This window comes from Gastrolobium bilobum, unplaced genomic scaffold, assembly GCF_033153095.1.
Source record: "Gastrolobium bilobum isolate Gb01-03AN ecotype WA unplaced genomic scaffold, APGP_CSIRO_Gbil_v1 utg9312, whole genome shotgun sequence".
Classification (NCBI taxonomy): Eukaryota; Viridiplantae; Streptophyta; class Magnoliopsida; order Fabales; family Fabaceae; genus Gastrolobium; species Gastrolobium bilobum.
The window spans coordinates 397857-410455 of record NW_026898497.1 but is presented as its reverse complement, the minus strand read 5'-3'; the positions used below and the strand labels follow the sequence as shown (position 1 = coordinate 410455).

Genomic DNA, 12599 nt, shown 5'->3' with positions numbered 1-12599 from the left:
ATGGTTATTTCCATCTTTTAAGAAAGAAATGATGATATTTGTTTACGTGGAATCAAAGTTTGGAATAGAATAATCATTCTATAATATTTTTCGTATTAAAATATAAAGAGAAATATTCATTCTCAAAAAGAAAAGACCGCCATTTTTGCACACTAAATATAATCTAAAATGTTATTGTGGAATTACAAAGCACGTGAATTTGGTATAAGGCTGTTTCGACCTAATCAATCATCTCGAGTTTGAGTCCTGAATATAAAGTAATATTAGTTGTTCTTATGATTATGTCCGGCTCCACCAATTGATAAATTGGTGGTGAAATATCCTTAAAGAAGAAAAGATATAAATTCAAAGAGGCACAACCTTTGTAGCCGATGCAAATTGACATTAATATAATCTCATCCATCAATTTAAATTTTTGGATTGAATTTTTAGAATTATAAATATAAGGGAAAAGTGAAATGGATATAAAAAACGAGAGAGAAAATATTTTGGCTTGCACACTACAATAATTTCATGGTCCCTACCGATTAGCTATGGAAATTTAGGTAGCAAAATCCAGATCGATCGCTAAATAATTAAGACAAGCGCATTACAAAGAGTATAACTTGAATTACAAGTAAAACGAGAGATAGATGGAAAAGAAAATGGCAAATTATGGAGAGTAGGGTTGTGTGAAATACCTGGGTGGCAAAGGAAGAGTTGTCTTGTTGTCATCTTGTTTCCTACCAAAGAAAACTTGGAGGGCAGGTAATGAGAGAATACTTAATTAGGGACTGAGCAGCCACTAAGTTAACAGCATAGTGGTGGTCAGATGTAAGTAACAAATTTTTTTAAACTTATTAAAATGAAAATCTTGAGATGAGTTTTGTTTGTAAAGTACATGTTCATAAGTGTATAGTTTAATATACTTGATTTTAATCCATTAAAATTTAGAAATAAATATAGTTTAATATACTTCATAAATAAGCTGAGCTTAAGTAACTTTTTTCAACGTGAAAATTGACGAGTGAAGTTGTACCGGGGGTTGGGCACAAGAACGAGAGACAGCAACCAGCCAGTCCTGGGTAAGAATGACGCCCCAACCCCAACCCCCATTTATTTATGGGTTTTAATTTTCTATGTTGTATGAGAATTGAATTTTTACGTTGTGATTCAACTTATCGTGGATTTTACACTTATTAAAAAAAGAAAGAAAGATTTTATGCAAATCAAAAAGTCATAGAAAAAACACTCTTTTATTCATTTTTTTGAACTTAAAGATAACATTTCTCATGCACATAAGAAGTGTTTTTCCTTTATTTATATTGTTTTGGAATTTGGTGGAACTTGAGACTTGAGAATTCGCGCTCCTGGTTGCCGTTGAAGGTCAAGTATGCATATGAAAGTAATTTTTTATTTTATTTTATTTTTCTCTCCCGGTTCGAAGAGATAAGTACGCAAATTCACCTTTCGATCCTGCTGGCTATTAAGAATGAGTTTTACTGTTCTTATTTCTACATTATAATAGTGTTAATTTTCTTTAAAAGACTACATTAATGTCACATATATTTTTTAGAATTAAAATAAGTATTTTCTCTTATAAATAATTTAGTGCATGCTTAGTAATAATTTTTTTAGAGAAATAATCATTTTTATAAAATAAAAAAAATATCTCAAAAAAACTTTTTAGTACACATTTTTTTAAAGACAATAAACTATCCTAAATACAATATTAAGAAAAAAATTGCATAAATCTCTTTTAAGTCAAATGATTATACGTATTTATTAAGAAAAATAATTTTCTTATATTGTAGAAGAAAGTACTCCCATGCTTTTCACCCTTCGATTCTCGTGTCACTTTTTTTTTGGTTTTTTTAATAAGTGTGGATCTTATCATATCTTAAGTCTACAACATGAAATATATTATCTTCAACAACATAAGAAAATAAAAACCCATTTATTAATTTGTTTAGTTTCCTCCAAATGTTATTCATTTAACATTATCTTACAAGAAAATAGAATTATAAAAACAAAACATTATCACTAAAACTTATTTTTTTAAGTCGTATAATTTGAGAATGCTAATGATTGGGAGAACTCAGATCGTCGACGAGAGGAGCTAGCGTCATCAAACATACATTTTCAGTCCTAACAAAAATATATACCATTTTAACTTTCACAAGGCTATCTAGTCATAAAAACTAAAAGAAAAGTACGATGGGTGCCAATTCATTGCCTAGAAGGATGAGGAACAAAAATGAAGAATCAATGCAAAATACAATCAAGAAAAACCAGATAAATATATGAAAAATAGCATATAATGGGAACTAAATTACATCAATCGTCAATAACTGGTTACAAAAAGCCAAGCCATTAGCTACAACTGAAAAGCACTAAACATAATCATGCAGTATTATATATGATAGTTGGAAATATTAGCATCTCTGCTGACGTCTTCAAACTAAATGTGTGTTGAACAATTCCTGCCTAGCTGGACATCATGACATGATCAATTGCCTGTAGAGCTTGGTTGGAAAAAAATCGCACGTCAACATCAGGATCCTCACTGAGCTCAACCAGACATGGACGGATTGTCTTTTCCACCACCTGAGTGGCAGTGATGTTCCCAGAATAAGAGTGGAAGACGAAAATAGAAAGACAAACAGAGGATGGAAACTACAAGAAAGTATGATACTTACAGACTGATCAACGATAGGGAAGATGGACTCTAATACCTTTGCCACATTGAACTTTATGTTGGGCACTCTGCAAGGGAGCAAATAGGAAGGAATTAGAAACTTAACCGACTATACTGATCCTTACCCTATCGCAAATAGCAAACTTATAAAAGGTAAAATGAAATACTTGTCTTTTGATGCTGCAACAACAACAGGCAACAATTTTGAACAAGTGATTTCAGAGCCCATTACAGGAGCAAGCATAGAGATAGCACGAAGAATGGTCATCCGATATAAATAGTGTGGATTGCTAATCATCTCCAAAACCTGTTCCATGCATTCCAAACTGATACTTGTGAAATTGAATTGAGAACAGAAAAAATAGTAACGGATAGAAAGCAGATATTTCAATGAAAACCATCGTCAGACACAATATAGGTAGGACTCGTAAAAAGCCCATGAGATAATTTTAGTAAGACTTCCAAAAGGGATAACAGAGGCCAGAGCCAAGAGACACAAAGATTGAACAGAAAAACACAAATCAACACTTTGTTGAACCGAACTTCACTATAGATAATAGATGGATTGAAATCAGACTCCAAGTTAATCTGTGGAGGCCAAATAAACATAGGATGGAAGATAAAATCTGTACTAATAATTTAAGCCACAGCCCAAAGGTGAATTTCCATTGTTCATGACTGATGACCTTTTTTTACATGACTTCATCTTCAATCAAGTACCGGGACAACAGATAATTCCATTGTTTCAGTATTTTGGAAAAAGAACTGCTGCGCTTAAAATGAAGCAAACCAAGAAGAGCCCAGGCTTCTTAGATCTCAATCTAGACAGCTGCAAACAGTGGAAGATTTTCACCCTGTCCCCAACTCCTTTTCCCATGACTGCTCATGAACAATTTCTTTTTTGCAGCATTCCACTTGAAGACAAGCACAGTATGTTCTAAAATTTCATTATGTAAGCATAGAAATCTATCCAAAACAAATAATGAAGATTAAGAGGCATGCAAGTGAATTTCCGACAGAAAATAAAGACACGCACAAACACACAGACAAATTAATATTGAGACATATGTTGGTGTGCCATGTAGTAAATAATAAATTAAGCCAACAGATGAACCTGTGGAATTATGTGCTGCATAGCCCACTCAGGACCAAATTCTTCAGCAAGGCGCTTCAAGTTGTTAGCAGCTGCTTCACGAATTGAATGAACCTACAAAAACTCAGAAGTTTAACAGAAACAGTCATGTGAAATATGCAGTTCCCAAAAACACACATACACTAGCAAAGAGGTGGATACACAAACCTTATCCTGTAACCACTGCATGCAAAGAGCACCAAGCTTGTCATCGAAAAACCCAACCCCCAATTGACTTGCCAATAAGGGTATATACTCTATAATTGCAAGCCGAACCCTCCAATGCCTATCCTCAGCAAGCTCAACAATGGCTGGTAATAAAGATTGAGATAACAGATCGATTCCGATAACCTGGAATAATAGCTTGATCAATATGACTTTGAAAAGTTTGCTTTAGTTGCACGCTTTGTATTTTGTGTGTGAGTATACAGTGACATGTGGACATAAGGCCATAAATAATAAAAGCACAGGTTCTGTTTGGTAGAAACTGTTCAGAAATTAAAGGAAAAAAGGTTGTCAAAAGAATTTAAAGCATTCTGCAAATTAAAACAACTCCAGAAACTACAAAAACCTGATTCACTTGATCAAGCTTGCTGATGATGTTTAGGCGCACATCAGGAAATTCATCCTTCAAAAGGGAAAGGAAAATAGGAAGAAGCTGTTCAATTGTTGCTTCCTGCAATGAAGATAAGGTAGAACTGAGAAATATATTTACCAGTTACCACAAAGAAACTACACAAGCAGTAAAGCATTAAAATATACAGATTGCTAACAAAATTAAGAAACAAAGAAATAATTAGAAATGGCAGGATCGGTGGACCAAACAAAAGAATGATGTTTGAGACATTAATTACATTCGCAGTTTGATTTGGCCATTCTGTAAGACCTGGGATACTGCATTATACCTAGATTTGGCAGCAAGGCTCTTTCTTTCCTTCATCGCAAGCAGGGAGGATGATGAAAGGTGAGGATTTTAAAGGTAAATCTGGTTAACTACTGTACAGGTCAATCAAGCCTGCAGCATAACATATGCTCTTCCCACTTGCAAAGGACATATTTCATTACATAGTTTTAATGGCCTACACACCACAATCAGGTATCATTTGTGGAAGCTGTAAAACATACTCTTTGCCCCCAAAAAACCAAATGATGTCCCGAACTCAATTTTAGTTTGAGTTATGCACAAAGAGACCAAATTGAATAATTTGAAGGGCCCTCAACAACAGATTTCACTTTCATGATATGGATAATGCATATTCCTGTCTAGAGGACAAAACTGCCGAAATTGCTATTTGACACTTGTACCTTTCCTAAGACAGGAGCCATTCCCATTATTACTGAAGCCAAAGCAGAGCGGACATGCTGTGAAGAATCTGATGATAATTCCTGCAAAAGTTGTTCCAAAGTATTTAAGCCTGTAAATATATTTTTTAGAATACTGAATTGCACAACCAAAACAAAAGAGCGCCTCTGTATATAAATGGTAACATTAAACACGTATCAGAATTTCTTTTCCAAAGATGCACACCTTCACACAAGGAAGAATATGCTGAATTGCAAGATCTGGATTTACAATCCGGCAAAACTTGGTCACTTTTCCAGCAGCTGCTATGCGTACTTCAGCTTCGTTATCTCGAAGCAACCGCACATAGGCAGGGACCAATTCCGTTCTTCACAAACAATAGTTAGAAAATAAAATCTTAAGAAAAATAGAAATATTGCTTGGGCTTCAGAGTTGGGCTTCAGTACAGGAATCACATTTTGACATCTAAATCATTATCATGAACACTCCAAATCCCAACTAGTGAACTCAGCTCAGAAGTCATAATACAATATATTCACATCACATAGCACTATGATCGAAAGATATGCAGCATGTGTAATATTCAGCCAAAGTAATACCTGGTAGGTTCAGGGCCTACAGCTTCACAGAGTTCATACAATTGATTTGCAACCATGTAACGCACACGCCAAGACTTATCCTATACAGGATCAAATTAAATCATATAAATTAATTAATTAATTGAAAAGAATATTTGGTATGGTGCACGTGACATTGCACTTATATATAAATGCAAGGAGACCAAATAACAAAGCGTATGTTTGGGAGTTGGGAAGGATAAGAGAAAAGGAAGAATTCAAAGGGAAAGAGATTTTTTTTTTTGTTGGTGGGAGGGGGGATTAAATTATGATTTTATTTTACCATGATTGGTTATTTGAAATAAACATGAAAGAAATGGACGATTAAATTAAAAAAAGAATATTATAATACAGTTTTCCAAATTTACTAATCTCTGTTTTACAATATCTGTAGTTTCAGAGAATGAAACTTGTTTCAATTTATCTGTGAATTTACAAAACCAAGAAGGTATTGTTATCTTCTTCTTCTTCTTCTTTTCCTTGCCCCTTGTAATCTTTATTAAGTACTTAATAACTACATATATTAATTGATATCTTTTCCCTAAATACCACAACTGATAAATCTTATCTCCTTCAAATTAATTGATCTCGTTTCCTTAAAATATCTAAATGGATAGCATTGTTATATCTCGACTCCAAACATTGAAAGTTTAGTGAGAAGATGAAAAAACTAAGTGTTTTCCAACTCGTGCATTATCATACAATACCAGTGATGCACTTACAATTGACCCATTGCACATGACCCAACCATTGATTCAAAAAGCCCAGAGTCAACCAAAATTGTGTCCCAATAAGTATGACTCAATTGTTAAAAGAAGCAGTAATTTGAAATATAATAAATTACAATCAAATCCAATTCTAAATGAAACAGTTGATATGATTATGATTTGTTTGGCAAGAAAAGGAAAGCAACACTTTTGGCATGATTTGAGATATAAGATTTAGGACATTTTTTGAATGATTTAATTGTAATTATTTGTTATTTTTAGAAGATAATTACCGTTATATTTATGTTGGGAATTTTCCTTATTTTTAGGATTTTAGATTTTTGAATTTTGGATCAATTTGTAATTAGTCTATAAAAGGGTGCTTATGACCTTTATTTTAGGAGTTGAATTTTGTTATTTTATTAATTGAAATTGAGAACTGGAGGGTTACTCTTTTATCGTATCCTAATTTTCTGTTTAGCCACTTTTCTATGCACTTTCGGCTTCAACCACACTCACTTGTGGGTATTGTAGGAACCAAATATGGATCTTTCACACAAAAGTATTGCTTATTGAATTGATACAAGATAAAGTATAGTGTATTACAGCGACAAAAAAGAAAGAGATGGATAATTTCAGAGCTTTCGAGAGGCTCTGATCTCTCCCTCAACTATACTTTCCCCTTACACACTTTCCATCCTCTCTCTTAAGCTCCTTATCGCCAAAGCAGTTAAGACAGCTTTTCCCTCCAAAAACCCAAGTCACACTTTCCAAGATTAGTCAGGCTACAGGAAGTCAATCGCGTTCAATATTTGCATCACGCCCGCAATTGCAGCCAATATCACAAAAAACTCAGCTACTAAAGTGCACAGGGACAAAAACCCATCTTTACAATCATTTCCTAGTTTTTAACCCTTTTTTGGGTATTTTTGTGATTTTTCCTCTTTTTTTCATTCAACGCAAACACTGACCTTGTTTCGATGCAAACACTAAACCAACCCCTCACCCACTGCTCGCCAGCATTGTTTCCGGCCAAGCCCGGCATTTTTTCGGTTCACCCACTGCTCGCCAGCATCCTCTGCTGATCTGCTCACCCATGCACATCCAGGTCCCTGTTTACACAGGTTTACTGACCTGTTCTGTTCTGCCTTCTGATTCGCACCGCTCCCTGTTAATTTTTTATTTTTTTTGTTCTGACCACTCATTGCTTTTCTCATTTTCCTGACTTCTCTCATAAATCTCTTTATGACTAGAAGGTCATGGGTTTGAGTCTAGAAAATAGCCTTTTTGCAAAAATGCATATAAAGCTATGTACAACAATCTTCACCCCAACCGTCGCAAAATTGGAGAGCCTTTGTGTTTAGGGTTTTCGGGTTTGCCCTTTATCTATAATCATTAGTATAGTGGTATCCTGCTACAATGTTTTTTGGGTCAGCCGCTATCCAGCATTGATAACTATGCATACTGGTAGATTAATGAAGGAAGAGAAAAGGTTAATAAAAAGCAATAGAAAGGGAAGAGAACATCAATGGAGAAAGAAATAAGATTAATGAAGTAAGAAAGAGGAAAATTAAGGTGATAATTTAGTAAATGGTCAATTTAGTCAAATGTACTTATTTTTATACTATAATTGGGGTAATTTATTAGCTTTTTAAAACTGTGTGTAAGACCTTAAACGACAGATACTGTGAAACAGAGGGAGTATTGATTAATAAACTATCATACTAAATAACAGTCAGGGTTTTTGGTCTAGTGGTATGACTCTCGCTTCGGGTGTGAGAGGTCACGGGTTTGATTCTAGCAACACTCCTCTTAAAAGTCAAATATATTGTTTTAGCAGGAGCTTTAAAGCACCAGGTTGCCCTTTTATTAACATTATATTCCAACAATGATATTTAGAAAATGAAGCCTATTTCAATAGGATCAACAGACCCAACACAAAAGAAAATGAAGCCCAATTATGCTCTGGATTGGCTTTCCAATGAGAAAAAGTTCATATTAACTTAACATAATTAACAACACTAAGTTACTGACATTTGTGATTTTCTCCTGGTAGTTTAGAACAGCCCAAAAATCATCCCACACCCCAACATCTCCCTGTTACTTCTTTCAGGTTAACGGTACATGCAATGTAATAGATGTCATTTTAGTGGATAAATAGTACTCCAGGAAATTCTATCAAACAAAAATAAAAATAAAAAATCCAAGGTTAAAACTGATGGGATGAGATATAATATGTTTGAAAACTCAAAAATTACAAGTGATAAAACATATTAGAAAAGGGAAGATCACTAGATAAAGTACATAGCTTGGCAACTGAATCATCTATATACCTAATATGATATGAGCATAATGAAGTAAGATAAGAAATTAATTATAGATTATCACTAATTTTATCCACACTCCTAAATGTACCTGGGAGAAGTTAACAATAACTGGGAGTATATGTGCAACGCAATCTTGTGGCTCCAACAGCTTGCCAAGAGCAGCACAGCCCTCCACAGCCAACAATCTGACAGAATCTTGATCTGATCCAAGTAAAAAAGTACAATTACATACTAGAAAAGCAATGTACATTCAGAAAAATAGATAATAGACTCTACAACACAATCAAACAGCCTGGTGTACTAGACAAATGAAAGACACTCCATCAAAAACGAACAAGAAATATTTATTTAATTACCATCCTGAGTAAGATCATCAAAAATTGACATGACATCTGCCTTCAAGTGAGCATATTCAACAGTAGCAGCAAATTTCCCAAGATTTGATGCAGCAGACCTTCTAACCATAGGCATGTCATCCTGACATAACTGACTGTATATTGACCTCAACTCTGTCTTTGATGTTTCTGGTGCACTTGGGTATGCAATATGAAATAGTCCACATGCAGAGACTCGAGCAGTAAACCATTCACCAGCTGCCAATCTCTGAAACAGGAATTACAGCATGAATTGGACAGAATGTTCGACCAACATAATGAAATGGGCACTAGCAGGATACATATAACACATCATAAGTGATAAAAAAACACTAAGACACATGTGATCACTTAGCAACAACAAAGCGTTAGATACCGCAGCCGAATTTTAGAGTTAAATAAGATACATTTCAAGCATTGTTCAAGTTAACCCGGATCCATTAAGTACCAGGCTGTTCACATAATAGACAATTGCCAAATTCCAGGAAAAGTTAAATTAATGTGATAAGAACTACATTAGTCACCAAAACCACATGTGAGAAAGAAAATTTTAGGTAGCATTCATGATGGATTCCGCTTGAAGTAATAATAAAAACATTTATATTGATGAAAAAAATGTTAACTGACCTTCACCAATGGGATGAAATATTCAACCAAATCACTCTCCCTCATTTGAGATCCAATTCTACAAAGTGACTCGACAGCTTTATCTCTCACACAGGTTTCCTCAACAGTGCAAAGGGTCTCCAGAGGTGGGAGCAACACACTGGCATGTTCCACTCCCCCAACATAAGGAATGAACACTCCCAACTCTTCTGCCATCGCAAGAAGTACCTCATCATCATCATCATTATTTTCACTCAAAAATGGAATTAATTCTCTACGGGTTCGCTCCTCCCCAAGAGCACGTGCTATGGTGGATAGCCTGCGAATTGAGTTCAATCGCAGCTGGATGTCATCATTTTTTAGCTCGTCTATAAGCACCGCTATTGGATATAGTGGTTCATCAGCCATAGACATTTCGTTCTGTTCCCAAAATTTCTGACAGAATCAGAAAAACGTTCAAATTGTTAGAAGATCAAATATAACCACAAGGACAGAAAATAATGAGAAATTAGAAGGACAACAAATGATTAAGACATCAAACAGCAAGCACTATTAAATCGTTACACTAGCATAAATTTAATATATAAACCATTAAAAATAAAATCTATTGAACTTGGAATTTTTTTCAATTTCATTAATTAATTTCTACATATTACTTCACTCGAGTTTTTTTTTTTTTGCTTTAATTAAAGTATTGCATTTAAAATCAAATCAAGAGCTCAAAAACAGGAAATTGGTAGTTCCAAGTTGAAGTGTGTGTGTGTGTGTGTGTGTTGGATTCAGTTAAATTTAATTGTGGTTCTCCAACTTAAAACACGCATGCCACATCCAAAATATTTCAAAATTCATCGAAATCAAACAATTGAAAATTTTGATCTCAAAATGTTTAGTCCAAAATGGTCAACAAAAGCTAGTGTGTTAAATCCAGATAGAAAGGAGAAAAATATCGTACCGTGTCGCGCGAAAGTGTCGATATGTTTCGATTTCGCGAGTTACTGAGTCGTAATTGGTAGTTAAGGAGGAATTGCTCGATCTTCTTCTGGTGAATCGTTGGATACAGTCGAATACGGATTTTAAAAACTCATTATTGGGAGCTTCAATGCATGGACATTGAAAACCCTAACACCATTGAAGGAGGAGGAAGAAGACGAAAGAGGAAGCAATGTGCTCACACTCGCAGAAATAACATTTTCATTTCCTATGCTTCTCTCTCGAGTTTAACTTTGAAACGCACCGTTGGGCACTTGCACGTGTATACAAGGCAAAAAAATTAAAATAATGTAATTAATTAAAATAATTACGCATTTAATACTGTTTTGTTAAAAATTACATATCTGTTGAACAATGAGACGCCTCACTGGGGCGTCACATGTGACGCCCAAAGAGGGCGTCTCATGTGCAACCCATATATACCCCACTTTCCTCTTTTCACTCCTTACTCATTTACCTCTCTAACCTTTCTCCAACCTCTCTCTAACCGCGGTTCGTAGCGAAGCTCTGCCAACGTAGGTAAGGTCATAATACCTCATATGTATACATTTAAATTACAGTGCTAGTTAGTAATACATGTTAGGATTGATTGTATATTAGAGACTTGGAATATTAGGATAGTCACTTAGAAATTTTGTGTCATGCTATGAATGTTGTAATGATATAGTAATATTATTATTACGTAGTTATTATTATTACCGATTTTTAATTATGTATTAGGGTTTAGCATATTAATTAGTGATTTATAAATAGTGTTAGAGACTTTGTAAATTTCGTTGTATGATGTTATTAATGCGGGAGTGCATAACTTTGTAGTTAGTTGAGGATAATGGTTGAGTCATCATCTTCTTCGGGATCTGATTCGGATGTAGAGCTCACCGATCCCAGCATGTGGATCATACCTGGACCCTACAGGTGGGAGGTCCTTCGTCAGAGGACGCAGAAAGGTCATATTTCACAACGAGTGTGGAATACAGAGCATGTAAGAAAGATTAAGACTAGGCGTGGGAAGCCACAAGGGGGCCCACCTACCGGTGCTACGTATCTCGGAGGGCAGCAAAGATAGGGCGCATGGTGAGTTTTGTACTTATTTTACATTTGTTTCACATTTCTAACATTTTTTCGTAATATGCAGATTGACGGTCTTGAAATGCTTTATCATGCAACAACGGCGGAGGAGTTTCCTCGATTTGGACTACAGTATATCCACGAGGAGATAGGTCGGATTATTGGGATGTTTCGTGAGAGTTCACGAGTTGATGAGCCTGGACCTGAGGCACCCCCCGTGCAGACTCAGCCTGATCCTCAGTTGATCGTGGATGTTCCTCGTAATAGACGGGAGGGACGCGGATTAGGACGTAGACGTGAGAGAGTTGCTGCTGAGCCTGTCCCGATTATGGCACCTAGACCAGTGGTCGAGACTCAGGGATGGTTTAGACCTCCAGCATTTGGTCCTACTTACGGGTCACAGCCGATTTATCATCACGGATCGCAGTATGCGGCAGGTCCTAGTCAGGCGGCGTCTGAGCACCCTTACATGAGCGGGCAGGAGCCAGTTTTCCAGGCTAGTCCGATGGCTATGGCAGGAGCGGATCTGGCATCCTCACAGCTTGATTTCCAGCCCTATTCACAGGGACTTGATGCCGATTATCCCTTTTGGTCTGCAGAGGACACGATGGAGTTGTATCGCTCTATAGGCCTTGTTGCAGAGAGCCATGACAGTGGGGAGACTCTAGCCACAGATTCTCACAGTCAGGGACACACCCCTTTTGATGTGCCGGGCAGCAGTGCAGGACCATCAGATGATTTCATCCGTGCGGCGATGTATGACTTCCACACTCCACCTCCACAGGAGCATCAGGGTGA

At 35.8% G+C, this 12599-nt stretch overlaps 1 protein-coding gene across 1 annotated transcript; it reads right to left on the bottom strand.

The window, feature by feature from the left end:
* Positions 1 to 2275: 2275 nt before the first annotated feature.
* Positions 2276 to 10928, bottom strand: LOC133316864 (serine/threonine-protein phosphatase 2A 65 kDa regulatory subunit A beta isoform). The gene is made up of 13 exons (XM_061518655.1): positions 10696 to 10928; positions 9765 to 10178; positions 9120 to 9366; positions 8852 to 8964; positions 5712 to 5791; positions 5338 to 5479; positions 5115 to 5195; positions 4381 to 4485; positions 3978 to 4160; positions 3792 to 3884; positions 2845 to 2984; positions 2679 to 2745; positions 2276 to 2586 (listed from the first exon to the last, which is right to left on the bottom strand). The coding sequence occupies exons 2-13, from the start codon at positions 10155 to 10157 to the stop codon at positions 2467 to 2469; spliced, it is 1764 nt and encodes a 587-aa protein (XP_061374639.1). The 5' UTR covers positions 10158 to 10178; positions 10696 to 10928; the 3' UTR covers positions 2276 to 2466.
* Positions 10929 to 12599: the final 1671 nt, after the last annotated feature.

Bases quoted from the DNA above. Each gene is read 5' to 3' on its own strand.
- LOC133316864 (XM_061518655.1), bottom strand. From the start codon at position 10,157: ATGTCTATGGCTGATGAACCACTATATCCAATAGCGGTGCTTATAGAC. The intron at 5,792-8,851 runs GTACATTTAGGA...GATCCTGTATAG, and splicing joins TTATTGTTAACTTCTCCCAG to GATAAGTCTTGGCGTGTGCG. The intron at 2,746-2,844 runs GTATTTCATTTT...GCTCCCTTGCAG, and splicing joins GTTGCAGCATCAAAAGACAA to AGTGCCCAACATAAAGTTCA.